General features: G+C 35.5%; 2 protein-coding genes and 1 pseudogene across 2 annotated transcripts; all 3 read left to right on the top strand.

Annotated features, from left to right (window-relative positions):
* The first annotated feature begins 1204 nt into the window (after positions 1 to 1204).
* On the top strand, positions 1205 to 5956 carry ttc32 (tetratricopeptide repeat domain 32). The gene is made up of 3 exons (XM_059356604.1): positions 1205 to 1363; positions 1594 to 1760; positions 5013 to 5956. Exons 1-3 carry the CDS (start codon positions 1248 to 1250, stop codon positions 5138 to 5140), a joined length of 411 nt encoding a protein of 136 aa, XP_059212587.1. The 5' UTR covers positions 1205 to 1247; the 3' UTR covers positions 5141 to 5956.
* Positions 5957 to 8213: 2257 nt separating this feature from the next.
* Positions 8214 to 24977, top strand: LOC131991247 (zona pellucida sperm-binding protein 2-like). Its single transcript, XM_059356585.1, has 21 exons — positions 8214 to 8365; positions 9743 to 9819; positions 9903 to 9998; positions 10800 to 10924; positions 11351 to 11494; positions 11577 to 11672; positions 11761 to 11925; positions 13247 to 13343; positions 14332 to 14549; positions 15277 to 15433; positions 16306 to 16514; positions 18118 to 18235; positions 18796 to 18995; positions 20172 to 20286; positions 20367 to 20536; positions 22244 to 22362; positions 22473 to 22603; positions 23317 to 23506; positions 24449 to 24590; positions 24679 to 24811; positions 24877 to 24977. Exons 1-21 carry the CDS (start codon positions 8346 to 8348, stop codon positions 24954 to 24956), a joined length of 2802 nt encoding a protein of 933 aa, XP_059212568.1. The 5' UTR covers positions 8214 to 8345; the 3' UTR covers positions 24957 to 24977.
* A 1686-nt stretch (positions 24978 to 26663) lies between these two features.
* LOC131991735 (U2 spliceosomal RNA) lies at positions 26664 to 26883 on the top strand (annotated as a pseudogene).
* Positions 26884 to 27172: the final 289 nt, after the last annotated feature.

Below are 27172 nucleotides of genomic sequence, written 5' to 3'. Positions count from 1 at the left end.
TCCTGAGCCTGTCATCATCCTCCACCTTTAATATGGCTATAAAAAATATTATTGCATTTTGTTTTTGAAGGTGTGGGGGATTGGGGATAATATTATTCCACACTGTATACTACGGGTTGGTTTTATTTAAATGCTTCTACTTTAATTTCACCCACAGAGCCTTCACTGATGACCTTCTTGCCTTGTTTTAATTTCATTTTGATTTAAGTTCCAAGTCAAGTCTGCCACCTGCTGTTACAAAAATCCCATCAACAGTTAATTGTAAACATCAGGAGTTAGTTCCTCATTGAATAACTAATTTCTTACTTCATGGTTTGGTCACCACATATTATTTTGGGTTACCTATTTATCTGTATTTTGCTACAACAGTAGGTCAACAGACTCTTAAATTATAATGATGCCATAAAGAAGCTTTTAAGATAAAGGAAAATAATATTGTAGTACTTTAATGTTCATATAAGATTTTTTTTCCGGTCATAATACTTGCTATAGACAGTATGCATATTCCAATAAAATAAAATAATATAAAAGTAGAAAAAATATATTTACACATAAAACTGAAAACGGCAGCAGAGGGTACTATTTATCATGTCTTAATTTTGTATTAATTAAAAAATATATAGATATAATATTTTAGTATTACTATTAAAAAATGAGTAATATGTACGTAAGTAAAATAAAAAATTAGATGCAATTAAAAAAACAGTAATTTATTTTTTTAATGTGTTGGATTTTAGTCTAATGACGATAAGCCACGCCCATTTGAGACGCACCGAAACGTGATTGGCCTATCCCTTTAATGTCGTCACATCCGCATTTAGAAGCTTTTAAGATAAGGGAAAATAATATTGTAGTACTTTAATGTTCACATAAGATTTTTTTCCCGGTCATAATACAGTATGCATATTCAAATAAAATAAAATAAAATAATATAAAAGTAGAAAAAATATATTTACACATAAAACTGAAAACGACAGCAGAGGGTACTATTTACCATGTCATAATTTTTCATTAATTAAAAAATATATAGATATAATATTTTAGTATTACTATTAAAAAAATGAGTAATATGTACGTAAGTAAAATAAAAAATTAGATGCAATTAAAAAAACTAAATGTGTTGGATTTTAGTCTAATGACGATAAGCCACGCCCATTTGAGACGCACCGAAACGTGATTGGCCGTTCCCTTTAATGTCGTCACATCCGGATTCTGGAAAAAAACAGGACAACAAACCTTCACAACTCATGGAGGAAGATAATGCCCAAATACTTGAAAATGCTCACTCTGAGTTCAAAAGACAGAATTTCAAACGAGCAGAAGAACTGTACACAACGTTTATATCTTCCTGCCTACAGTCCAGGTACTGTTGTTTCCTTTTTAAAGATGTAAAACCAGCTAAAGGTCGGTCACCGGAGCCGAACTGGTGTTACACTCCAGTCTGTTACCTGTCACATTCTGTGACCCGGTGTTAGCTAACTGCTAGCTAACTGCTAGCTAACGGCTAGCTAACATGACTTGTGTTCTCTTCGATGTCATTTAATGGCCTTAATAGTTATAAAAGGCATGTTTAATGGTGTCATACTTCCGCAGGGAGTGTGCAGCGAGTAGTTTGGCCGCTGCTTATAACAACCGCGGGCAGATAAAATACTTCCGGGTGGATTTTCATGAAGCAGTGGAGGACTACAGCTGTGCAATACACGCTGACAGCGGGCTGGAAACACCTTTCTACAACAGGGGACTCATCCACTACAGACTGGGTAAGGTCATTATTTATATACAGTCTATGGTAAGGACACAAACACAGTCACAAGTCACAATGACACTGGACAGGTGTCTGTTTTCACAAAGCATTAAAGAGGGAAATGAGTGACTTCCGCTTCTGCTTCAAAATAATTGTAGAAAGTATTCCAATATTAAGTCCCCTTGGTATCATTTTAAAAGTCCAAAGTGAAATAAAAAATGTGTCTGAATAGGAAATTTAGTTATAATAATAATAAACTTTATACACTGAAAAAAGAAAATAGTTGAACCAACTTAATTGAATTGTTTCATTTGGTAACACCTAAAAGAATGAAGTTCTTTCAAATTAATTTAATAAGTTACATTAACACAATTGATTTTAAATTAATTTGAAAGAACTTAATTAATTTAGGTGTTACCAAATGAAACAATTAAATTAAGTTGGTTCTTTTTTCAGTGTGCAGTGATAAAAGACACAAAATGACCAAAAATAGATGTGAAAATGAGCAAAAAAGACACAAAATGACCAAAAATAGATGTAAAAATGACTAAAAAGACACAAATTGACCAAAAATAGATGTAAAAATGACTAAAAAGACACAAATTGACCAAAAATAGATGTAAAAATGATCAAAAAGACACAAAATGACCAAAAATAGATGTAAAAATGATCAAAAAAGACACAAAATGACCAACAATAGATATAAAAATGACTATAAAAGATACAAAATGACCAAAAATAGATGTGAAAATGAGCAAAAAAGACACAAAATGACCAAAAATAGATGTAAAAATGACTATAAAAGATACAAAAGGACCAAAAATACACAACAGAAATTAATATTCTACTTTGCTTTAAAGCAGGTGGGGTTCATACCCTGATTAAAGAGAGACCAACGCAACAAACATTTGACCAGCTTCAAATTAATTTAAAATCAATTGTGTTAATCTAACTTATTAAATTCATTTGAAAGAACCTCATTCATTTAGGTGTTACCAAATGAAACAATTCAATTAAGATAGTTCAACTATTTTCTTTTTTCAGTGTAGAGCACTTTTCAAAACAAAACGTTACACAGTGCTGAACAGCAAGTAAAACAAGGATACAAGCCCCCCCCCCCCAGCTTTTTTAAATAGATATGTTTGAAGAAGAGATTTTGTGACGCAATAGATACTGATATTGGTTAGACCACCAATGAAAAAGTCAAAATACTGGCTCAGTGAAAAGAGAACCTTTAACAAAATTGCCTTTTTCCAGTGGTGGAATGTAACTAAGTACATTTACTAAAGTACTGTAATTAAGAACAATTTTGAGATACTTTTACTTTACTTGAGTATTTTCATTTTGTGTAACTTTATACTTCTACTCCACTACATTTAGAGGCAAATATTGTACTTTTTACTCCATACATTTAGCTGACAGCTTTAGTTACTTTACAAGTCAACACTGAACATTTATTTTTATTTTTATTTTACCTTTATTTTACCACGAAGTTCCTTGAGATTGAAATCTCTTTTTCGAGGGAGAACTGGCCAAGATTGGTCTCCAGTTACAGATTAAAATGACAGTGACAATACATGGCAACATATAATAAAAACAGCAGAAAAGAAAAACAGGCACTACACACATTATACATAATATGAAAAACATGATACATTTAAAAATGATTATTGGAGATAAACAAGCACATAGCAATATATTTAGTTAAAATAAGCTCTAACTTGAGAAAATTAAAATGCTGCTTGCATAAAAGCATCAATATTAATAATCCAGTAATATCTGTTGAATATATGTAACAGTCTGCATGACAAATACTTTTAATTTTGATACTTTAAGTACATTTTGATGCCGATACTTTTGTACTTTTACTTCAGTGAGTTTTGAACGTAGGACTTTTACTGTAGTGGAGTAATTTCACAGTGTGGTATTAGTACTTTTACTGAAGTTAGGGAGCTGAATACCAAGGTTATTGTAGTTAACGAAAACTAATGAAATATTGAAAACTAGAATTGAAAAAACATCTTATTAGGGCTGCGATGGATCAGACAAAGGAAATAAAGGAAACATTTATTGTGACTTTTTTGAATCTCGCACCCAACAAATACCCCATGACAAAAAACTAAAACTAACACTAAAACTAATAAAAACTAAGCATTTTCCAAAAAATAAGAACTAATTAAAACAAGCAAACTCACTCTAAAAACAAATTAAAACTAACTGGATTTGAAAACAAAAAATCACAACGAAATTAAAACTAGTGAAAATTCCAAAACTATTATAACCTTGCTGAATACTTCTTCCAACACTGCCTTTTTCTACAAGCTTCTTGTCAACTTTTTTTTGCACAAACCCTTTATCAAAATGCGTGTGGAGTCAATTTGTTGTATTCTTCCTCTATAAACAGCAGGTGGAGCTGTGGAGTCGCTGTTTGTGTCTGTGCTCCTGCTCTCCAGAAAATAAAAACTGCTGACAAGCCAGTTTGGCTGCTGATAGAAAAATTGCATGAGGAAACCTTGAAAATTGATAATCTGTCACCAACAGAAAAAACCTCACCATTTTTCTGCGCAGATCGTTGATGGGAAATGAAGAGCTGGAGACGTCCAAATTCCCAGTTTAACAAAAGTTTATTACAATACGTCAAAAAATGTGCACTTTACAGAGATTCTCCGGGTTCAAAATTAACTCATGTCCCTGATACAAACAGACGTGTTTCAGTTGGTGAAGTCTGAACCACGACTCTCTCCCTGAACACATTAAAATACTAACATTTGTTAACAAAACATGCTGGTCGATTTCCTCCAGGAAGTCCCGCCCTCTTGATCGCTGATTCGCCAGTTTTAATTAATACAACGGCACGTCATGCCATCCTGCCCTGGCCTCTTCTCCAGAACATTCAACAAAAACATTCTGTCTTGTTATGTCTCACAAAGATATTATGTCTACAGAGTCAAAGGTTTTTCACTGTGTCACATGGATTCTAAAAGTCTAAAAAATATGAAACAGATAATGAAATATATGTAGTCAAAGTTTCTAAACCAAAATGAACACACAAACATAATCATTGTATCAAAATCATATTGTCTGACTTAATATAAATGCATAGAGAGAGATATTACACCCAAGGTTTGACCTTTGATAGTGACCTGCGTCACTCAGAGACAGAGAACAGAGAAGCAGAAATAAAGCATAAAATAATTTACCAATATAGAAAATAATCAATTATTTTAACACTGCACATTACAAATCATAAACTTTTTATGTCTTACAGGTTTTTTCGACGATGCCAAGAGTGACTTCCTGCAAGCGTTAAAGCTCAATCCAGATTTTGAGGATGCCAAAGTGAGTCTGCAGCAGACACACCTGGACCAGCAGCACAAGATAAACAGAGGATACTGATGGCTTCAACAACTATACACAGTTATATATCCGGAAATCTTGGGGCTAAAGAAAATATTTATAATCTGTCATATGTTGGCATTTACCTAAATTCATGCACAGCTGTTGTATTTTGTTTGATCTGAAGATGAAGAGTTTGATACTTTTAAGCAATCAGCCTGAAGATAAACTGTGAAAAAAAGTGAAGCCCAAAACAACAGATGTTCATTCCTGTCATGCAGAAACATTTTCACCTCAAAACATTTGAAAAAGATGGATGTTTTATGTTTTTTTGCATCATATGAGGAGAGTGACTTGTTAAACAGGCCAGTGTCAGGAACTCAAATAATAATCCTTCTAGTTGGACTGGTGTTTATATTTGTATATATTTATATTCACATTGACCTTCTACACATAAACACAACTTGTTCTATATCAGACATGCTTTAAACATTTTCATCAGATGAACTTTCTGCATAATTTAAACTCACGGGGTTGAACTTCAAGAGTCCATTATGCATATAAAATATTGTCCATTATGCATGTAAAATATTGTCCATTATGCATATAAAATATTGTCCATTATGCATATAATAACACATGCACACACTCACAAACACACACACACACACACACACACACTCAGACAAACACACACTCACAGGTACATATCTTCACACAAGCACACATGCAGGCACACAGTCAAACTTGAAAGTTAGGCCCTAATTTTGTATATTTGACTCAAATTGATCGATAATAATGAGAAAAATATGAAAATTATATATCAATGTGTTGGTCTTGAGTGGCCATAAAAGGTGAATTAAAGAAGTTGGTAATAATTTTTTCTACATGTCCTAAAATCAGTCTAATGTCATGGGGTCCTTTATGACCCCAGGTGTTATTTTTTTACTTTTTTTTTTTTTTAAATGAATAATGCGTTCAAAACGTAAGTTTCACTAAAAGTTGACATAACCTATACTGTGCATTCCCATCAAGATTTTTTTTTCCACTATTACTATTGAAAAAAATATTCTGCTTTCAATCCTTTTTTTTCTCTTGAAATTAGGCCTAATTTTGTATATTTGACTAAAATTGACCAATAAAAATGAAAAAAAAAAAATGAAAATTATATATCAATGTGTTGGTCATGAGTTACCTTATATATATATATATATATATATATATATATATATATAAGTTTTAGGCAGGTGTGAAACAAATGCATGGGCGCTAGAATTTGAAAGCACTAAATATTGATTAAAAAAAACTTAACTATTTACATTTTTATTTTTTAATAGTATTATATATATATATATATATATATATATATATACCTGCCTAAAACTTTTGCACAGTACTGTAAATATAATCAGAGAGAGTTGGACCTTTAAATGGCCTTTAGAATAATTAAAGAATATTTTTTATATTTTATAATTGTACGGCTGATGCAGAACAGGGCTCGCCAGTAATGCCAGGTTGCCTTTGGAAACCTTTTCTTGACCTTTGACCTCTGCCACCATGATCAGAGATGATCCTGATCTGGATTACAAGTTTTGAAATACTGGGCCCTGGGCCAGTATACATTCAAGGTTTTCAAGTTATCGGCTTTTGAATAAAGTGCTTGAAACTACTTGAAATTGTAATTGCATTTTTTTTTTCATCCTAATTTGTCTCCCTTATATAGAAGGCTCTCACTAAACATAACTATAGTCATTTATATCAAAATAGCATCTGATTTGATGAAGTAAAATAATCAGCTTACTGCATGTTTTGAAAATCACATTCAAGCTATTTCCAGATATCTTAAAAGGGCATTTTTAAGTTTCTGACGGAAGTCAAATTTGTCTTCCACTAATCACAAGCATGAAAATATAAATATACCTTCAAAATGGTTGGAAAGTGCTTCAATGTGCAGCATGATATATTTACAGCAGTTTCAGAATATGGGGTCGAATATTTAACTACGCTTTAAATTTCTTTCAATTAGGCTACTTAAATTTTTCTCTTTGACATTTGTGAGAGTGGTCTCTTTAATTCCCACACTGCAAAAAAACAAACTTCGATAAAATTTTAAGTTGGACAATCAAACTAAATATGTTAGGTTTTGTTTCTGAGTTTGCTCAACTCTGAATTTCTCTGGCACGATTGTAACGCTGCTATGAAATGTCAGCTAATGTTGTGACCACAATTTTGAGTTAGCATTGATACGCTAATGGCTACTCTTGTAGCTGTAACAAGCAGCGCCGCTAGCGTCAGTTAGCCGCTAGCATTAGTTAGCTGCTAGCTTTCGCTAATGACCGAATTTCCCAACAAAGAAATAAGAGTTATCAGAACTATTGTCCCTTGTTGTGAACCCCAACTTAAAGATATAAGTAACAACAACTCACCAACTTGTTTTTGAGCAGACAACTGGCTTCCTTTGTTGTGCTAACTTACATTATTGCCCTAAATGTCAATAATTTATATTTACAAGTTTTACCAAATGAAATCACTGTTTTAGGCCCTAATTTTGTATATTTGACTAAAATTGATCGATAATAATGAGAAAAATATGAAAATTATATATCAATGTGTTGGTCTTGAGTGGCCATAAAAGGTGAATTAAAGAAGTTGGTAATATTTTTTTCTACATGTCCTAAAATCAGTCTAATGTCATGGGGTCCTTTTTGACCCCAGATGTTACATATTTTTTATTTTTTTATTTTTTTATTTTTAATGAATAATGCTTTCAAAACGTAAGTTTCACTAAAAGTTGACATAACCTATACTGTGCATTCCCATCAATATTTTTTTCCACTATTACTATTGAAAAAAATATTCTCCTTTCAATCCTTTTTTTTCTCTTGAAATTAGGCCTAATTTTGTATATTTGACTAAAATTGACCAATAAAAATGAAAAAAAAAAAAGTGAAAATTATATATCAAAATGTCAATAATTTATATTTCCAAGTTTTACCAAGTTAAATCACTGTTTTAGGCCAAAAAATACAAGTTGTCTTTTTTGCAGTGCAGAGCTGCATCAGGTGAGGCAGGTGGAGAATCACTAATGCGTCTCACCTGTGCATTAATTGTCATTAGGTGATATTTAAAGCAGCAGGTGGAGCTCAGACAGCAGTCAGCCCTTCACCTCAGAGTTGGTTAGTTGGAGGAGGTGTGCTGGGTTTCAGTGCCAAACTCTGATAGTGATCAGATACCTGTCGGTTATTTTCTCCTGCTTGGCTGCAACATGCGGAAACTTGACAACATGTAAGTGTATTTTATCACTTGTTTATTTGATGCACAACATATTGACACCCCTTCTAATTCAAAACATGGGTAAAAAATGACCCACAATTATTTCCCATGTTATTTAATGCTGCTGTGCTCTATATTTTGATGTCAACTTATTTTTTGATTGAGTTTTCCAAGTATTCTTTAAATATCTTGTTTTTGAAAACAACAGATCATTATTTCCATTTTGCCTCTCATACTTTATGAAGAAAAAAAGTTTTTGTATTATTACATGGCTAACTACTTGGCTAAGTAGCTTGCTAAGCTAGCTACTTAGCCAAGAAGTTAGCTCAGTAGTTAGCTTAGCAAGCTACTTGGCTAACTACTAAGCCATGAAGTTAGCTAAGTAGTGTCTTTTATTTATTTTACTATTAACTGCGTCCTTTGTTTTATTTTACTATGTTTATCTGTTTAATTGTATTTTATTTATGGCATCATTTTAGATTTATACACTTATTATTTATTGCTGATTGGTATATGGAATTGTTTGTTTTATTGATTTTATGTACAGCACTTTGGAGACGTTTGTGTTGTTTAAATGTGCTCTACAAATAAAGGGGATTGGATTAGTTAGCTTAGCAAGCTACTTAGCTAAATAATGGATATGGGTCATTTTTCACCCATGTTGTGCATTAGAAGGGCAGTGACACAAAAAGGGATTTTATTCAAAAAATGAATCAAGGAAAGATAAAATTAGGATGTATGATGATCAAAACAAACTAATTGAGGAAAACCTGGAATACTGAATGATGAAAATAATTTATTGCAAAGATATCTAGAACATAAAAACTCATACATATCGGGTCACTTTAGACCCATGTTGTGCATCAAAGGGTTAACTCTCCCCACTCTCTAAATCATGGGTCTCAAACTCGCGGCCCGCGGGCCAATTGTGGCCCTCGTGACGATATTTTGTGGCCCCCACCTTGATATGAAAGTTTAATGTGAGTTTTATATGAATGGCACTTGTGCATGCCATGAATGGCACTTTATATGAAACACCGTGTTGTGTTTGGAAGGTCCCATTCTGTGTCTTTTTGGTAATTTTGTGTCTTCTTTAAAATTGTGTCTTTTTTAAAATAATTTTGTGTCTTTTTGGTAATTCTGTGTATTTTTGGTCAATTTGTGTTTTTTTTTTTTTTTAAAGTAATTTAGAGTTTTTTCAGTAATTCTGTGTCTTCTGTAATTTTGTCTTTTTTGGTCATTTTGTGTCTTTATCAGTAATTTTGTGTCTTTCTGTAATTTTGTGTCTTTTTTTTTTTTTTTTTGGTCAATTTGATACTGCCTCCAGCGGCCCCCAGGTAATTTGAGTTTGAGACCCCTGCTCTAAATGATCTGTTTTATCTGTTGAAGTCTGTTATGGAGCTTGATGGCTGCAGTAATCCTCTTGGGCCAAGCAAGACCAAATACGAAGCTCAATTCACAATCAAGTAAGCCTTAATCCACTTTATATCACTTTATATCACCTGGTGAAGTCGGTTTGTGCTCTTCCTCACCTGCCTTGTCTCCTCAGGTGGTGGTTTGAGGTCAGACTGTGCAGGTAATCTCATGAGGCTGTCCCTGGACGAGGCTCTAGCGGTGGGGAACCAGCTGGAGGTGGAGGCCATCAGTGAGTGGAAAATATCTTTTTGTGAAATCTTGGTGTAATAATTGACTCAGACCTGAACTCAAACAGCCATCTAAAGCTTAATTATCACTAAATCTGCCTATTACCACCTGAAAAACAAAGCTAGAATTAAGGGTCTTCTGTCCAAACAAGACATGGAAAAACTTATCCATGCATTTATTTTTAGTAGGTTGGATTACTGCAATGGCATCTTCACAGGTCTTAACAAAAAAAGCTCCTTTAAATCAGGACTGAAAACACTATAGTTTACTGAAGCGTACTCTTAACTTTAACACTTATCCGCTCTACTCTACTGCCCTTACTTTTAACTACACAATGTTTTGGCTTTTATATATTTTATTGTTTTTTATCCTGCTGTATCTTATTTTATCCTATTTTTATTCCTATTTCCCTGTTTTAATTGACTGTTTTTACTGTTTTCAATTGTGTCTTGCTGTTTTTAACCCATTGAGGCCTGAAACGCCTGTAAAACCTCTGGGAGATTTTAAAATAAGCCCCTAAAACCTGAAGTTTTTCTGGAAATTCAACAAAAGTGTCAACTCTTCTACTAAATAGAATTTTCAGCCTCTGTAGCAGATAGAAATGAAATTCAAAAAGTATATGAGAGCTTATACAAATACTACAAATCAACGTATCTGCTTTCCAGGCTTCAATGGGTTAATGTGTATGTAAAGCACTTTGAATTACCTTGTGTTGAACTGTGCTATACAGATAAACTTTCCTTTTAACCATGAGCAGATTGTTTATCAGTGAGTGGTGATCCTCCATGTTTGCCCCCCCCAGATGGCACCCAGCACATTGTGTTGACCCCCAGCCTGGCTGCTCAGTGTGGGTACAGCATGGAGTCTGACCCCTGGGGCAACACCAGGATCTACACCTCTCTCATGGGCTGCTATGTGGACAACAAAGTATGTGATTTCATTCAAATTTTCCTGGGTTTTATTGTGCTTTTCCAGTGAGAAAGCACACGGTAGATCCCTACTTAATTTCACAGGAGACAGATTGGAGTTTTGATTTAAGTTAAAACTGAATTTAAATCACTAAAATGGTGAAATGTTTGTCCCCACTTGAAATTATTGTTTCAAACTTGGTCTAAAACTGCTCAGTTTAAATAAAAGTGAAATACAGGCTTTTTTGAGGGGCTGTAAACTGCTTTTTGTGTACATTAAGACTTGTTTGGCCTACAAAATGTCAAGCAAGTCCTCTAAAATATGTACTATCGTTAATGCAAGGATATTAATTTACAGTGACAAAAAGCGGCCTCATTTTTCATTTCAGCTTTAAAATTGACTCGATAAACTTCTGTCCTCATGCATTTCTCTTTAATTTTCTAGGACGATACAACATTTACCGTTGGCCTGAGACTCCGTATGTACGGTCAGAGTGTGTCAGACGTGGTCAGTCACGATGTTTCTCAGAGCTGCAGCTACAGCCGCTGGGCCTCCAGAGAGGTCCTCTGTGACAGGAACTACATGGAGGTAGGTCACTTTACACTGCTGCTTCTACCATCTTGTATATTTGTGGTAACAAACTCTAAAGCCAGTATTTCCTCTTTTTAAGGTGTCAAACTTCATGACTAAACCTGACCCCCAAACTGAAGCTAAAGGGCCGACTCAGGATGTTAAAGACGACTCAAAGATCAACAACACTCCTGATGTACGGTCATTTAAAACTTTCAGACTTTACTTCATTCACCCTGCACCATTTGGCATCCCCAATAGAGTTTTTCTGCTCTTCCTTCTAGGCCTCTGGAGCAGCTCAGGGGATCTGGAAGATGACCTTTCACACCCCAGAACCGGTCCCGATGGTGCTGAGGGAGGCGGAACAGGCCGGCTACGGCGCCATGACGACCACCAGCCGGATGGTGATGAGGAGCCCGTACAACACAGCAGAGACGTACTCAGAGGATGTAAGGAGAACCTGATATACTTATGATATATGCAAGATGTAAAGATAAAAGGTCAATACATCTCTCAATATACACTACTGGTCAAAAGTTTTAGAACACACCAACTTTTCCAGAATTTAATATAAAATGATGCAGTTTAATGTCTCAGTGTACTCTGAAATGAATGCACATTTGCAACATTTAAAATTCTTTATTGAGCATGATAGTGTTTTGAAAGTAAAAAAAAAAGATTCAAAATCACATTTTATGTTGGACTAAAGGACTAAAAAAAGACACAAAATGACAAAAGACACAAATTGACTGAAAAAAGACACAAATTGACTGAAAAAAGACACAAATTGACTGAAAAAAGACACAAATTGACTGAAAAAAGACACAATGACTAAAAAAAAAAAGACACAAAATGACTTACAAAGACATAAAGAATTCAAAAATGGACAAAATAGCCCAAGACTCCATAGAGTTAAGTTGTTAACCCATTTCTTGTTCCCTGAAAAAGGCCTACTTGTATAATTCTGAAATGTACATTATCTTTCAGTTTTGGTTAAGCTTACCTTTTTTTATTTACCTCTGGCAGTTCACCACTTACCTTTGGACCCTTTCAAGCTGTTCATTTGACTTGAACTGCTTGAATTTCAATAAAAAATTGGGGTGTTCTAAAACTTTTGGCCGGTAGTGTATGCTGCAGGGATTTAATGGTATACACTGTCTTCTACATACCAAGGTTATAATAGTTTTGGATACTTTAGTTTTAATTTTGTTTTAAATTCAGTTAGTTTTAATACTTTTTTTTTTTTTTTTTTTTTTTTTTTTGAGAGTGCTAGTTTTAGTTTTTTAATGGAGTATTTGTTGGGTGCCAGATTCAAAAAAAGTCACAAATGTTTCCTTTATTTCCTTTGTCTGATCCATCTCAGCCCCAATAAGTTTATTAAGTCATAAAACCAGATAGATTAAATAGATTTCATATCAGCCAAAAAGGTTTACGGATGAAAAAAGATGACAAAGACGAAAACTAAGGACATTTTCACTATAATTTTAGTTTGTTTTGTAACATAATACAGTTTCAGTTTATCGTTTTTTTTTTTTTTTTTAAATTTAAATTTCAGTTAACAAAAGTTTTATTTCTAGTTTTTTCGTGATTTCGTTTACTATAATCTTGCTACATAAAAAATCTTTTATTAGCAAAAAATTATACAGTCCCTATATTTTCCATTGAGATGTATAAAATTGAAATTTCTCTCTATTGGGGCAATATCAGTCAAAATCTCAACGAGTTAATTTATTTTCCTGGTTCCTATAAATGACTGTAAACCTCCTGTAGGTGGCTGGAGTCCCGATGGAAGTGTTGAGAGTGAGCGTCTACTACAAAGCTCCACACGGGCTCAGTCTGGTCAACCTGGCAGCTGCCTGTCCCACAGGTGAGGCTTCAGCACTCACCTGCAGAAAGGTGTTTCTAAAAACAGTAAATCTGAGGGAAATGATCTTGCTGCATGGACAGATAATCTCACTTGACAAGATTTCTTAAATTAAGATTATTAAATCTAGAAATAAGCATGTTGAACACTTAAAATAAGAAATTAACTCCTAAAACAAGAAATTAAAGCTGCAAGCAGTGATGAACTGGCCCGAGCAGAGTGACCTGCGAACAGTGGTGGAAAGTAACTAAGTACATTTACTCAAGTACTGTACTTAAGTACAATTTTGAGGTACTTTACTTGAGTGCTTCTATTTTCTCTAAATGTATACTTCTACTCCACTACATTTAGCTGACAGCTTTAGTTACTTTTCAGGTCAAGATTCAACATAAAACATATGATCAATTTAAGGTGATTAGACTTTTTTTATTTTATCAAATCTTATAACAGTATATTAAGTACTTAAATGAGCCATATCTTTACATTATTTGTATTGATTTTATGTAAGTGTTTTAATTTTGTAAATATATTTAGAATATATAAAACAATCTGAGTGGGTCCATTTGGCATAACGTGTACTTTTACTTTTGATACTGAAGTAAAAGTATCAGCATCAAAATGTACTTAAAGTAAGTTTTGAATGCAGGACTTTTACTTGTAGTGGAGTAATTTGATAGTGTGGTATTTGTACTTTTACTTAAGTATGGGATCAGAATACTGCTTCCACCACTGCCTGCAAATTAGTTTCTTACCAAGATAAAAACTTTAGATTTAGAAGTGTAACATTTATCTTAAGAGTTACTTTCTAATTTAAGTGTTCAACATGCTTATTTCTAGATTTAATAATCTTAATTCAAGAAATCTTGTCAAGATCATTTCCCTCAGATTTACAGTTTTTATCTTTTCAGACGCACCTTTTTTTGCAGTGTGGATTTCCCAGTAAACATTAGCTTGTTGCAGTTTCATCAGCGTTTTCTGTTCTCGTTAACAGGTGGCGTCCTCTTCACTGATGACCTGATCTCTTGGCACGTCCCTCGCCGCATCACTCCTCTGGTGGACGGCGGCGTTACAGTCCTGGAGATGCACATGGGCATCAACGGGCAGCGGCTGGAGCGATCTCGCATGGCGGCGCGGGGCTACACGCTCTCCACCACAGACTTCCACATCGTCATTGAGATCCCAGTTGGATCACCTGACGGATACTTCAAGGTTGGAAAGTCCCTCCTAAGAAATGCAACAAGAGCCACTTGTCCATCTGCATGTTTTATTAACCCTTTGATGCACAACATATAAACACCTTCTAATGCACAACATGAACATGAATATTTTTATTACAACAGATCATTATATCCATTTCCTTTAATACTTTATGAAGAAACATAGTTTTTGTATTATTACATCAGGTTTACACACATGGGTTTAAAATGACCTTGTACATAAGAAGGGTAGTGATACAAAAAGTGATTCACTAAATTAACAATGTGAGTATATGTGTAACTATGTTTGTCTTATTTTTAAGGTTTAACTTTAAAAGAATTGTTAGAACCACCAGATTACATTTTTAAAAAATCCCATATTTTAACATTTGAGACTTAACTATCCTATTTTGTTAAATTGGTGTTTTTACAATGGAAATGATTATTTGGTGGCTCTAATATTTGTCTTCGTCAGGTTTTAAATTGGTGACAACATATAAACACCAACATGGGTCAAAAATGACCTTGTGCATTAAAAGCAGTGATTAAAAAAAGGGTTTTTATTCAAAAAGACATGAAAAGAAAAAAAATAGGATGTATGATGATCAAAAACAAGTTATTTGAGGAAAACCTGCAATACTGAAATTAATTTATTGCAAAGATATAGAAAATTAAAACTTAGTCGGGTCACTTTAGACCCATGTTGTGCATCAAAGGGTTAATGTGATGAATTCTTGCAGAGCCATGCTCCAGACTACCAGTACCACACCACCTACATCGTGGAGCCCATGCTGGAGGTCCTGTGGAGGGCCGACAACAGCCAGGAGGACACCAGATACAAGGTTCTGTTCCCCATCACCACCCCGCTGATGCCTCAGACTCCCCACCTCCAAGACAGTAAGTCCCTTTCTGGTGCACGCCAAATTATTTGGTTTTTACCAAGATAACAAAGTTGGATTTTAGGCTCCGTTTACACGAGGACGGTCTGAACAGAAGACGCAAAAGTGGCGTCTCGTCTTCACTTTTTATTCCTGGTTTAGACGAGCGTTTTCAGGAGGAAATCTGCTGATACGGTGATCTAAAGTGTGTGAATGTGATTGTATGCAGCCAGGCGGCATCACTTAAAGCCATAAGAGCATCTTTGGACATGCAGAAGTTTTCACGCCACACATTTCCATCAGCTACTCCTTCCACAAAGTTCTCCTCCATCACTAGATCTCCCAGGTCTCGTTCACAGCCGTCTGGCTCCTCCCACCAATCGCTGCATCCAGAATGTGATGGAGGTAATTCCAGATCCTTCTCTGTTCACTAATACTATCTGTACATATCCTGGACATTTGGTGGAAAGACTCCTGGAAGTTTATTAGAGCTGCCAGAGCAGCTTGAAGGTCCCACCATGGAAATAATCCCACGTTTCTTTATTTCCTGTCCTGGAGCATGTATGTGACGTAAACACATACGTGACGTGAGCAGATCAGATCAGAGTTTTGTGTCTTGTCAGTGTAGACGACACGCTACGGAGGAGAGGATTACACTTTTACACTCTGGAGGGTGGTTTCAGATTTTTGCGTTTTTAAGCCCCCAAAACGCCGTCACCGTCTAAACGAAAGGCACTTCACATAAAATATTTTGTCGTTTTTACCCGCGAGCGTCCTCGTGTGAACGGGGCCTTAGTGTTTTATCTTTCTAGACACCTTTTTTTGCAGTGTGTTCTCTCTAGAGATCCAGTCTGATGGAAAAAGGTGCAACCAGCTGCTTTCTGTCCTCAGATACTGTCCCAGAGGACCGAGTGTTCAACGTCCACTTGGGGACGTTCCTTCAGGACGTGGAGCTGAGGAACATCACGTTCTCCACCGGGGTTCTCACTGTTGACCAGGTTAAAGCCCGAGGGTTCCTCCTGCAGGAGCACCACCTCCCCAACGGGAACAAGAGCTTCTCTCTACAAGTGCCCTTCAGCGCAGATGTTGTCCTCAAACATGTATGAAAATGCACTTAAAACATCGGGAAATCTAAACTATTCTAACCTTTTGTGCAGTGGTGGAATGTAACTAAGTACATTTACTCAAGTACTGTACTTAAGTATAATTTTGAGGTACTTTACTTGAGTATTTCCATTTTATGTAACTTTTTACTTCTACTCCACTACATTTTTAGGCAAATATTGTACTTTTTACTCTAGGATAAAGCTGCCAGCTTTAGTTACTTTTCAGGTCGAGATTTAACATAATATATATGATCAATGTAAAGTGATTAGATGTTTTTTTAAATTCTTTTAACAGTATATTAAGTAATTAAATGAGCCCAATCTTTACAAATTAAAACACTGCATACATTAAATCATCAATACAAATAATGTAGTAATATATAAAACAATCATAGTGGGTCCATTCTGCATAACTACTTTTACTTTTTATACTTTAAGTAGATTTTGATGCTGATACTTTTCTACTTTTACTTCAGTAAGATTTGGATGCAGAACTTTTACTTGTAGTGGAGTCATTTACCAGGGTGGTATTAGTACTTTTACTTAAGTAAAGGATCTGAATACTTTTTCCACCACTGCTTTTGTGAGTTTTTTGTTACTGTAAAAAATCTTAATTTACAGTAAAATACCAGCAGCTGTGGTTTGCCAGAACTTCATCAAAAATACAGTGAATAAATATCAGCAAACTAAGTTAGCTAAGTGCCTTATTTAGGTTGGTAATTGTGTCCTTTTGACATTATGGTATTTCATTTTACACGGAAGAAACTATTCCTTTATAGTTTAATACTATACCACTATAATTAATTTTATGCCCTATTTCTGATGCAATTTGATGGTTTTACTGTAATTTCTACATACTTTTTACAGTAGTTTTAATAGTTCTGTGGTTTAAAGTCACGAGAGTTGACCATTTCACGCAGTTTTTTTTTTTTTTTTTTTTTTTTTTTTTTTTTTTTTTTTTTTTTTTTTTTTTATATCGGAACTAAATCGATATTCAGGAAATGTACACTACTGGTCAAAAGTTTTAGAACACACCAACTTTTCCAGAATTTAATTGAAAATGATGCAGTTTAATGTCTCAGTGTACTCTGAAATTAATGCACATTTGCAACATTTAAAATTCTTTATTGAGCATGATAGTGTTTTGAAAGTAAAAAGATTCAAAATCACATTTTATGTTGGACTAAAGGACTAAAAAAAGACACAAAATGACTTACAAAGACATGAAAAGAATTCAAAAATGGACAAAATAGCCCAAGACTCCATAGAGTTAAGTTGTTAACCCATTTCTTGTTCCCTGAAAAAGGCCTACTTGTATAATTCTGAAATGTACATTATTTTCCAGTTTTGGTTAAGCTTACCTTTTTTTATTTACCTCTGGCAGTTCACCACTTACCTTTGGACCCTTTCAAGCTGTTCATTGGACTTGAACTGCTTGAATTTCAATAAAAAAATTGGGGTGTTCTAAAACTTTTGACTGGTAGTGTAGTTCATATTTTTCACTGCTTCAGAACAGCTTGTTTGTCTATACTCAAATGTAATCAGTGACAAGTTATTTTTTTTTTTTTTTTTATATATATATTTTTTGAATCTCCAGAATCCTGAACTCTTGGTTACGTCCTACTTCCTCCCTCTGACATTCGGGTTCATCATCCTGCCTGAAGAAACTCCGTTCTCTCACCCAGTGGAGGTCGAGGCGTCTCTGCAGGATGTTGGTGAGATCATCTTGTTCTATTAAAAGAATCTATATTCTTTTTGTAAGCAACATTGGATTGCATCTGTGTGATCGGTATTACCAAACCTGGATAACCAGATCTAGACTACTAGCTCCATCAAGAACAGTTATACATTTGAGTTAAATGTATTGCAGAACACATCAAAAATATCACTGAGCCCACAATATTCTAAATATTTTCACATGACCACATAGTTTTTCCTGAAGGGTAATGTCTACTAAAGCAGCTGTTCTCAACCTTGGGGTCGGGACCCCAATTGGGTCGCGAAATGATTTCTGGGGGTCGCCAAGTCAGCTCTGTCTCCACTGTTAAAGTGTTCGTGTGTGATTTTGGTCACTTAATGGTTTTTTTTTTTTTTGTCATTTTGTTTCCCTTTTCTGGTCATTTTGTGTCTGTTATGCATGTTAAATTGAGGGTCGAGACTCAAAAGTTGAGAACTACTGTACAAAAATAAGTGAAATAAGCTAAAGCTGGCCCACCTTAGCATATCAGAAGACAACTCTTCAGACCAACCATTAATAACCTCCTCTGCTCTCTAGTGCTCCCTACCATCTCTGGCTCCTGTGACCAGAGCCAGTTCTACATCAGCGTGAAATACGGCAGTCAAGGCACCAACTTCCAGGGAATGATCGGAGCGCGAGAGATGACTCCGCCCATCGCTGAGCTCTACCACATCCAGGAGAACGCCACGCACTTCAGCCTGGTGGTGCCGTACGCCGCCGAGGACGCCGCCTTCGAGGTTAGTCAAGAAACTGCAAAACATCACAAATGATCTGCTCTGATTATAGATTATACCCGATATTCTACTAAAGAATTGGAAGTGAAAGCTTTTACCTCCGTTATTGCTAAACGTCACCACCTTCTGAACTGGAAATCCACAACAGCTCCTTCCAGCACGCAATGGATTAACCCATTGAGGCCTAAAACTGCCTGTAAAACCTCTGGGTGATTTTAAAATATACCGCTAAAACCTGAAGTTTTTCTGTAAATTCAACAGAAGTGTCAATGCTTCTACTAAATAATAGATTTTTCAGCCTCTGTAGCAGATAGAAATGAAATTCAAAAAGTATTTGAGAGCTTATACAAATACTACAAAACGACGTAAACGCTTTCCAGGCTTCAATGGGTTAAAGAGACTGTCCTTTTTAAAAGTAGAGAAAATTAGATATTCAAGAAGGGGAAACTTGAGCAAATTCTACGATAAATGGCAACAGTTTATGGACTTTTTTTTTTTTTTTTTTTTTTTTTGACGATGTAACCCCCCACACCTTTTTTGTCCCTTATTTTTTTCTTCCATTATTATTTATGTATTTTATCTGTTATGTTTGTGGTCAGTTTATTCATTTTATACAGACTATATCTAAATATTGTATAGTCTATTTGGTTTCGTTTATGTGACCGTTGTTCTTAAAATCATACAATTTAAATCTAAGGATGTGTACAACATGTTTAATGTCACCACCAATGTACCCTGATGTACAGTACAGGCCAAAAGTTTGGACACACCTTCTCATTCAATGTGTTTCCTTTATTTTCATGACTATTTACATTGTAGATTCATCAAAACTATTAATGAACACATGTGGAATTATGTACTTAACAAAAAAAGTGAAATAACTGAAAACATGTCTTATATTCTAGTAAGCAAAGGGTGGTTACTTTGAGGAATCTAAAATTCAAGACATGTTTTCAGTTATTTCACACTTTTTTGTTAAGTACATAATTCCACATGTGTTAATAGTTTTGATGAATCTACAATGTCAATAGTCATGAAAATAAAGGAAACGCATTGAATGAGAAGGTGTGTCCAAACTTTTGGCCTGTACTGCATGTCCCTTTGTTTTGTATACACATCAATAAAAATATGAAACGCATAAATAATCTGCACTGGATAACTTCTCTTTCTGTCTCCCAGCTGATCACTGAAAATTCGGTCCGATCCAGAATCGACATGCTTCTGTTTGACCCCAACAACAACTGGGTGCTGGCTGACCTTTACCTGGCCTGCAGCTTCCCCTTGATAATCACCAGTAAGATGTCTAAATATTACACGTTCTGCTGCTTGATGCTAGACGTCTCTGTTGACCCGTTGCCTCCTGTCTGTCTGCAGCGTGCCACTCCAACGGGACCATCACCTCTCTGGCTGTGAAGGTGGAGTCTGTTCCCAACCTGGACCCCGGCCTGCTGACCCTCACTGACCCGTCCTGCAGGCCAGAGTTCAGCAACGATCGCTTTGCAACTTTCACTTTCAGTGTTGACTCCTGTGGGACCACGAGGACAGTAAGTGAGGTCACCTTATACTGGACTTACATCAAATGATGTCCACAGTCCCAGACTAAAAACGTAAAGTCTTCAGTAAATCTAGGAGATTTACTGGAGTCATCTCCACGGTTCAGTTTAAGGTAGTAATCTGCTGTTTCAAATCAGTCTTTAACTAGTCTTGGGTTTGTCGCAGTGACGTAACACAACATGGTTTAATTCATAATGATTTTGGTTATTAATTTTTTCCATGACTGTAGATGTAAAAATGACAGACACAAAATGACCAAAAATAGATGTTAAAATGACCAAAAATAAATGTGATAATGATCAAGACACAAGTGACCAAAAATATATGGAAAAATTAGCAAAAGAAACAAAAAATACAGTCATGGAAAAGTGTGAAACCAATCTGCAGTGTTTCATATCAGTCTTTTCCTAGTCTTGGTTTGGATCATATTAAACGTGTTTATTATCTCAAGTCTCAGTGACGTAACACAATCACCAACCAATAGATGAGTGGGGGAAAGGTCCCCGGTTCCAGACCGGCCAGTAAAACCACTAACACAGGAACAAGGAACATCACAATAATGCCTCAATAAAAATATAGTGATGTCATATATTTACATGTTTCTTACTGAAGACAACAGTAAGGAGACCCAGTTAAAATTTATAAATCGATTAACTTAAAGTTGATAAGAGCTGATATAATTAAATTATAAATGAATGGGACATAAATGTACATCATGAATTAATTTCTAAATGTTCCTTTTCTCATATCTTTACTGTAAAATAGTCAACTAGATTTCAAAATGCCCCTCACAAAGCTGAAAAAGGGATTGTTTTTCCTGACATCAAAAGTGACCCTGCAAGATCCAGTCTGTCTAAAATCTCAGTGTGAGACTAGACTGGGACTAAACCAGGGGTGGCAAATTAATTTCCCACAAGGGGCCACATGACCAACACCACGAAGGTTGCAGGGGCCGGACCAAAACTCTGAACTAAATTCTGCTCAATATTAATGTAATCGCTTTATGAAATACAGTAAATTATCTGGTTTTGAGCTGCTACTGATAGGAACACATGTTATGATGAGACTGTTAATGTGGAGTAAATCAAATATAGCAGTAAAAAGTAGTAAATACTCCAATCACTATATCACTTTAACATTTATTTTAAACACAACTGTAAATGACCTTTAGCAAGGTTCCTATTTATGTTTTTGTATTATATAGCTTGTTTTTCATGTTTGTACATTTTCAAGGTGTTTAACAATGTTGTGATGCTTTTATTTTGAAAAGGTGTCGTCCAGTGTAAAACGGGTACTTTCATTTTGAAAGGTAGTGACAGGAAATAACCGGTAGAACGGTTAAATGGAAAAAAAACTAACGGTATATAATAACGAGTGCGTAGTAATTCACATAAAGTTGATATAAAGTATCTAAAGGCGTCTATAGTGGCTGACTGACAGGACACAAGGTTTGTTAGAGTTTATTTTATTCTGTCATATATATTAGTGGCTATATTTGTTGTCTTAACTATAGTAAAAGTGCTTGTTAGCTCTAGTGCTAATGATAATGTTTGCTATTTTTTCAAAATAAAAGCACTGCGGGCCGCCCAATGCCCAGGTCTGCTCTAAAGACAAGTGTTTAGAGTTGATAGTTTTCTGCTGATGTATAGGTAGCATTGCACTTTACCTTCTAGATGTAATGCCACCTTTTCCTCTAGTTCTTTGACCACTACATGCTGTATGAGAATGAGATCAGCCTGTATTACAACAAGCCTGAAGCAGCTGCCAGCGCTCCCAAAGGAGTCGCCCAGACATCACCAATCGATCCAGAGTACAGGTGAACGACTTGATCCTCTTCATGGTAAAACTGCTAGTGAGTTGGCAATGCTTTAATTGTTTTGTGTTTTTTTTTTTTTTTTTTTTTTTTTTTTTTTCCTCCCTCCATAGGCAAACCATCTCCTGCTACTACGTGGTCAATGAGACTCGTTCTGTTGCATTCAGCTCTAAACAAAGACGCAACGACCCGACGGCAGAGATCGGCTCAGGGCGGCTGATGACGCAGATGAGGCTCGCACAAGGTGAGCAGGAGCTTTACCTGCACAATAATACAGACACACTATAGGCAGAACTACACTACATATTAATGAACATACACTACCGGTCAAAAGTTTTAGAACAGCCCAATTTTTCCATTTTTTTTTAAAATTGAAATTCAAGCAGTTCAAGTCAAATGAACAGCTTGAAAGGGTCCAAAGGTAAGTGGTGAACTGCCAGAGGTAAATAAAAAAAGGTAAGCTTAACCAAAACTGGAAAATAATGTACATTTCAGAATTATACAAGTAGGCCTTTTTCAGGGAACAAGAAATGGGTTAACAACTTAACTCTATGGAGTCTTGGGCTATTTTGTCCATTTTTGAATTCTTTTCATGTCTTTGTAAGTCATTTTGTGTCTTTTTTTAGTCCTTTAGCTCAACATAAAATGTGATTTTGAATCTTTTTTTTACTTTCAAAACACTATCATGCTCAATAAAGAATTTTAAATGTTGCAAATGTGCATTAATTTCAGAGTACACTGAGACATTAAAATTCCCCAAGGCTTCACTTCATTTCAAATGAGGCTCAATTATTTGCAAATAATACTGAACAGAGCATTAATTTACACATGATTTTAGAAAATGTAATTCCAGTCAAACAAAATTGCAGAAATAATAACTTTTCTTGCATCAAGTTGACACCTGCAGTGTCTTAAAACCTACTAAAGTCTGTTTCTCTGTGACTTTATTTCCTCCAGATGCATCGTACGGTTTCTTCTACCAAGCAGAAGATTACCCCGTGGTGGCCTATCTGAGGCAGCCGCTGTACTTTGAGGCGGAGCTGATGGAGTCTACTGACCCGAACCTGGAGCTCATCCTGGAGAACTGCTGGGCCACGCTTTATGAGGACCGCACCTCTCTGCCCAGCTGGGACATCATTGTGGACACGTAAAGTTTACTCCACTAAATGCATCTTATGAGGAAGTGAATGAAACTTTGATGGTAGAAGTATTCAGATCCTTTAATTCAGGAAAAGTACTAATACCACACTGAGTGGGTCTGCAGAACAAGTACTGTCAATACTTTAAGTACATTTTGATGCCGATACTTTTGTACTTTTACTTCAGTAAACTTTGAATGCAGGACTTTTACTTGTAGTGGAGTAATTTTACAGATTGTTTTATATACACCACTGGTCAAAAGTTTTAGAACACACCAACTTTTCCAGAATTTAATTGAAAATGATGCAGTTTAATGTGTCAGTGTACTCTGAAATTAATGCACATTTGCAACATTTAAAATTCTTTATTGAGCATGATAGTGTTTTGAAAGTAAAAAAAGATTCAAAATCACATTTTATGTTGGACTAAAGGACTAAAAAAGACACAAAATGACAAAAAAAGACACAAAATGACTTACAAAGACATGAAAAGAATTCAAAAATGGACAAAATAGCCCAAGACTCCATAGAGTTAAGTTGTTAACCCATTTCTTGTTCCCTGAAAAAGGCCTACTTGTATAATTCTGAAATGTACATTATTTTCCAGTTTTGGTTAAGCTTACCTTTTTTTATTTACCTCTGGCAGTTCACCACTTACCTTTGGACCCTTTCAAGCTGTTCATTTGACTTGAACTGCTTGAATTTCAATAAACTGGAAAAATTGGGGTGTTCTAAAACTTTTGACCGGTAGTGTATTAGATTATTATTGTAAGCAGCATTTTACTGTCCAGGTAAGGTTAATTTTAAATGCTTAAATATACTTTTTTATTGCTTAAACCAGATGTTAAATATTGACCAGAAAAGTACCTAACTAAAGCTGTCAACTAAATGTAGTGAGTAGAAGTATAAAGTTGCATGAAATGGAAATCAAGTTTGTTTTTGTTTTTTAGCTGTGAGAATCCTGATGACGGCTACATGACCGTTTTCCATCCTGTTTCGAGTGACGCCAGGGTTTTAGTCCCGTCCCACTTCAAACGATTCTCTATAAAAATGTTCACCTTCACTAAAGATGAAGAGGTTCTTCGTAACGGGGTAAAGACTCGTGTCCATCTAAAGGAGATGTCTAACTGGCCCCAGCAGCTGTGTTACCATAATGCATTATTATTATGTCTGTCCACAGATTTATGTCCACTGTGACGCAGTGATTTGTGACACAAACAGCCAAGCTGATGCTTCCTGCAGAGGGCAGTGTGTGCATGTTGAAGGCCTGGGGAACTCAAGACATCAAGCCATTAAAGGAGGACTAAAAAGGGGTATGTCTACATGTTTATTTGGACTAAATCTTGTGCAGTTTCTGACCTTTTTGTCTTGTTTTCAGAGCGACGAAGTACCGACTCAACCAACCAAAGGCAACTCTCCTCTGGACCGATTCTATATAACACTTGGTCAAAACTCTAAATAAACGACAAATGTTCTTAATGTGGTGTCCGGAATATTTTCTTCACTTCTGCATTAGTTGGTGCATGGAGGCCTTCATGACCTCTAGCACTCCTGCTCCTTAGAGCAGTAGTTCTCAACCTTTTTGAGTCGCGACCTCCAATTTAACATGCATGTTGTCCGCGACCCCCGCTCACTGAACACAATCTCACACACACAGTTCAGATCACCCAAAAAAGACACAAAATGACCAAAAAAAGAAACAATGATAAAAAAATGACCAGAAAAGACACAATGACCAAAAAAGGAAACAAAATGACCAAAAAAGGAAACAAAATGACCAAAAAAGGAAACAAAATGACCAAAAAAGGAAACAAAATGACCAAAAAAGGAAACAAAATGACCCAAAAAGACACACATTGACCAAAAAGACACAAATTGACCAAAAAAAGAAACAAAATGACCAAAAAAGACACAAATTGACCACTAAATGACCAAAAAGACAAACACATGAACACTTTAACACAGTGGAGACAGAGCTGACTTCCAAAATGATTTGGCGACCCCCAGAAATCATCTCGCGACCCCAATTGGGGTCCCGACCCCAAGGTTGAGAATAGCTGCGTTAGAGCTGTTGTAGCTCAACTTAAGGTGACATTATGTAAACAGACATGCACTTGCAGCTGCAAGAGGCATTTCTTTTTATAAATGGTTTGTTCAAAAGATCAACTTTGCTGTGTGGATTGCCTGGTAACTAAAGGCCCATGTGCACTTGTAAACCCTTCCGTCCTCTATGTTCCGGATAATACACACATCCTGTACGACTGTCAATGTTTTTACTGCCACAACTAACAAGATTTAATCCAGAACGGCACAGTTGGTTAACATGCTTCTGTATTTGGTTGGAATCTGTAGTCTGCAACACAGGGTTATTGCCTAGGACTTTTTAAAAAGTAAATTAGTGAAAAATAAGTTTTGCAATATTCCACATACAAACCTGCAAATTTGCAGAACAAAAACTCAACTTTACAGTCTACACTGAGGTAGAGCACAAACCAAAGCTGTGAAACTAGAGCCTTATGTAATTTGATTTTGTTTTGCTTATGCTTTTGTCTACCTTGAGCTTCATTCCATTGTTAGAATGCTAAATGTGTGTGTGTGTATGTGTATATATATATATATATATATATATATATATATATATATATATATATGCTTTCTACAAAAACCCACAAACATTGGAGGGATTTTTTATTTTTTATTTTTTGTACATGAAAAATATTTAGCCATCAAAACATTAAATGTGTATCATATCCGTTGTAGCGACCAGCCGTCGGGATGATGTCACCGTCCTCAAACTCTTAAACCGAGTATAGCACTTGCCCCACTAATGTCCTGCAATGTGTTAATACCTTTAGCTTCCCAGTGTTTGTTGCCAAATGGTTTCCTCCCCAGACAAAAAGTGACTATTATTCCATAATTATTAAACTATCTCCTCCTGAACACCTCAAAGACTAAGGAGATGATCATAGATGTCCACAGGTTCAAGCCTCCCCTTCAGCCAGTGGCTGTGTCCCAATGTCAAGGATCCTTCCTTGGTAGGATCCTTCCTTCAGAGTCGGGTCCTCCGAAGGCGAGGCAAGAGTCCTTCCTTTGACTGGTGTAATGCACAAATGGGACAGCCTTCGAGTGTGCGTCATTGCGTAATTGGACGTCCTGCTTAAATTCAGCGCCGCTCTCGGACCTTTGGCTAAGATCAAGTGTAGTATCTGTTCTTATCAGTTTAATAAAAAAATAAATTCAGCGCCGCAATTTCAAAATCAGTTCACGACATGAGTGTGTCTCTGGCATCAGCACTCTGACACATATTTGTGAAAATGGAAGAAGATGCTTTAAGGTTGAATCTCCACGATTTATCAAGTAAAAACCATAAAGTGGATTAAACCTGAATATTAACTGATCCTGGCTGAATTCGGCCGCTACTTAGTGCCATGAATGCAGCGGAGCATAATTCATCATGGAAATATGTTCTGTGATTTTTTATTTTTTATTTTACAGTACAGTACAATAACAGTTATTTATAAAAAAACAATAACGGATAATGGCGGACTTTCGGTCCCTGTAAACACAATAAAGAAATGTATAACTTTCTGAATGGCACAGTTGCACATAGTACATCATCATGGACGCATATAAATTAATAAACAATAACTTTAGCGACTGAGACGGCATTAATT

This window comes from Centropristis striata, chromosome 18, assembly GCF_030273125.1.
Source record: "Centropristis striata isolate RG_2023a ecotype Rhode Island chromosome 18, C.striata_1.0, whole genome shotgun sequence".
Lineage (NCBI taxonomy): Eukaryota > Metazoa > Chordata > Actinopteri > Perciformes > Serranidae > Centropristis > Centropristis striata.
This window is presented reverse-complemented; position numbering and strand designations above follow the sequence as displayed.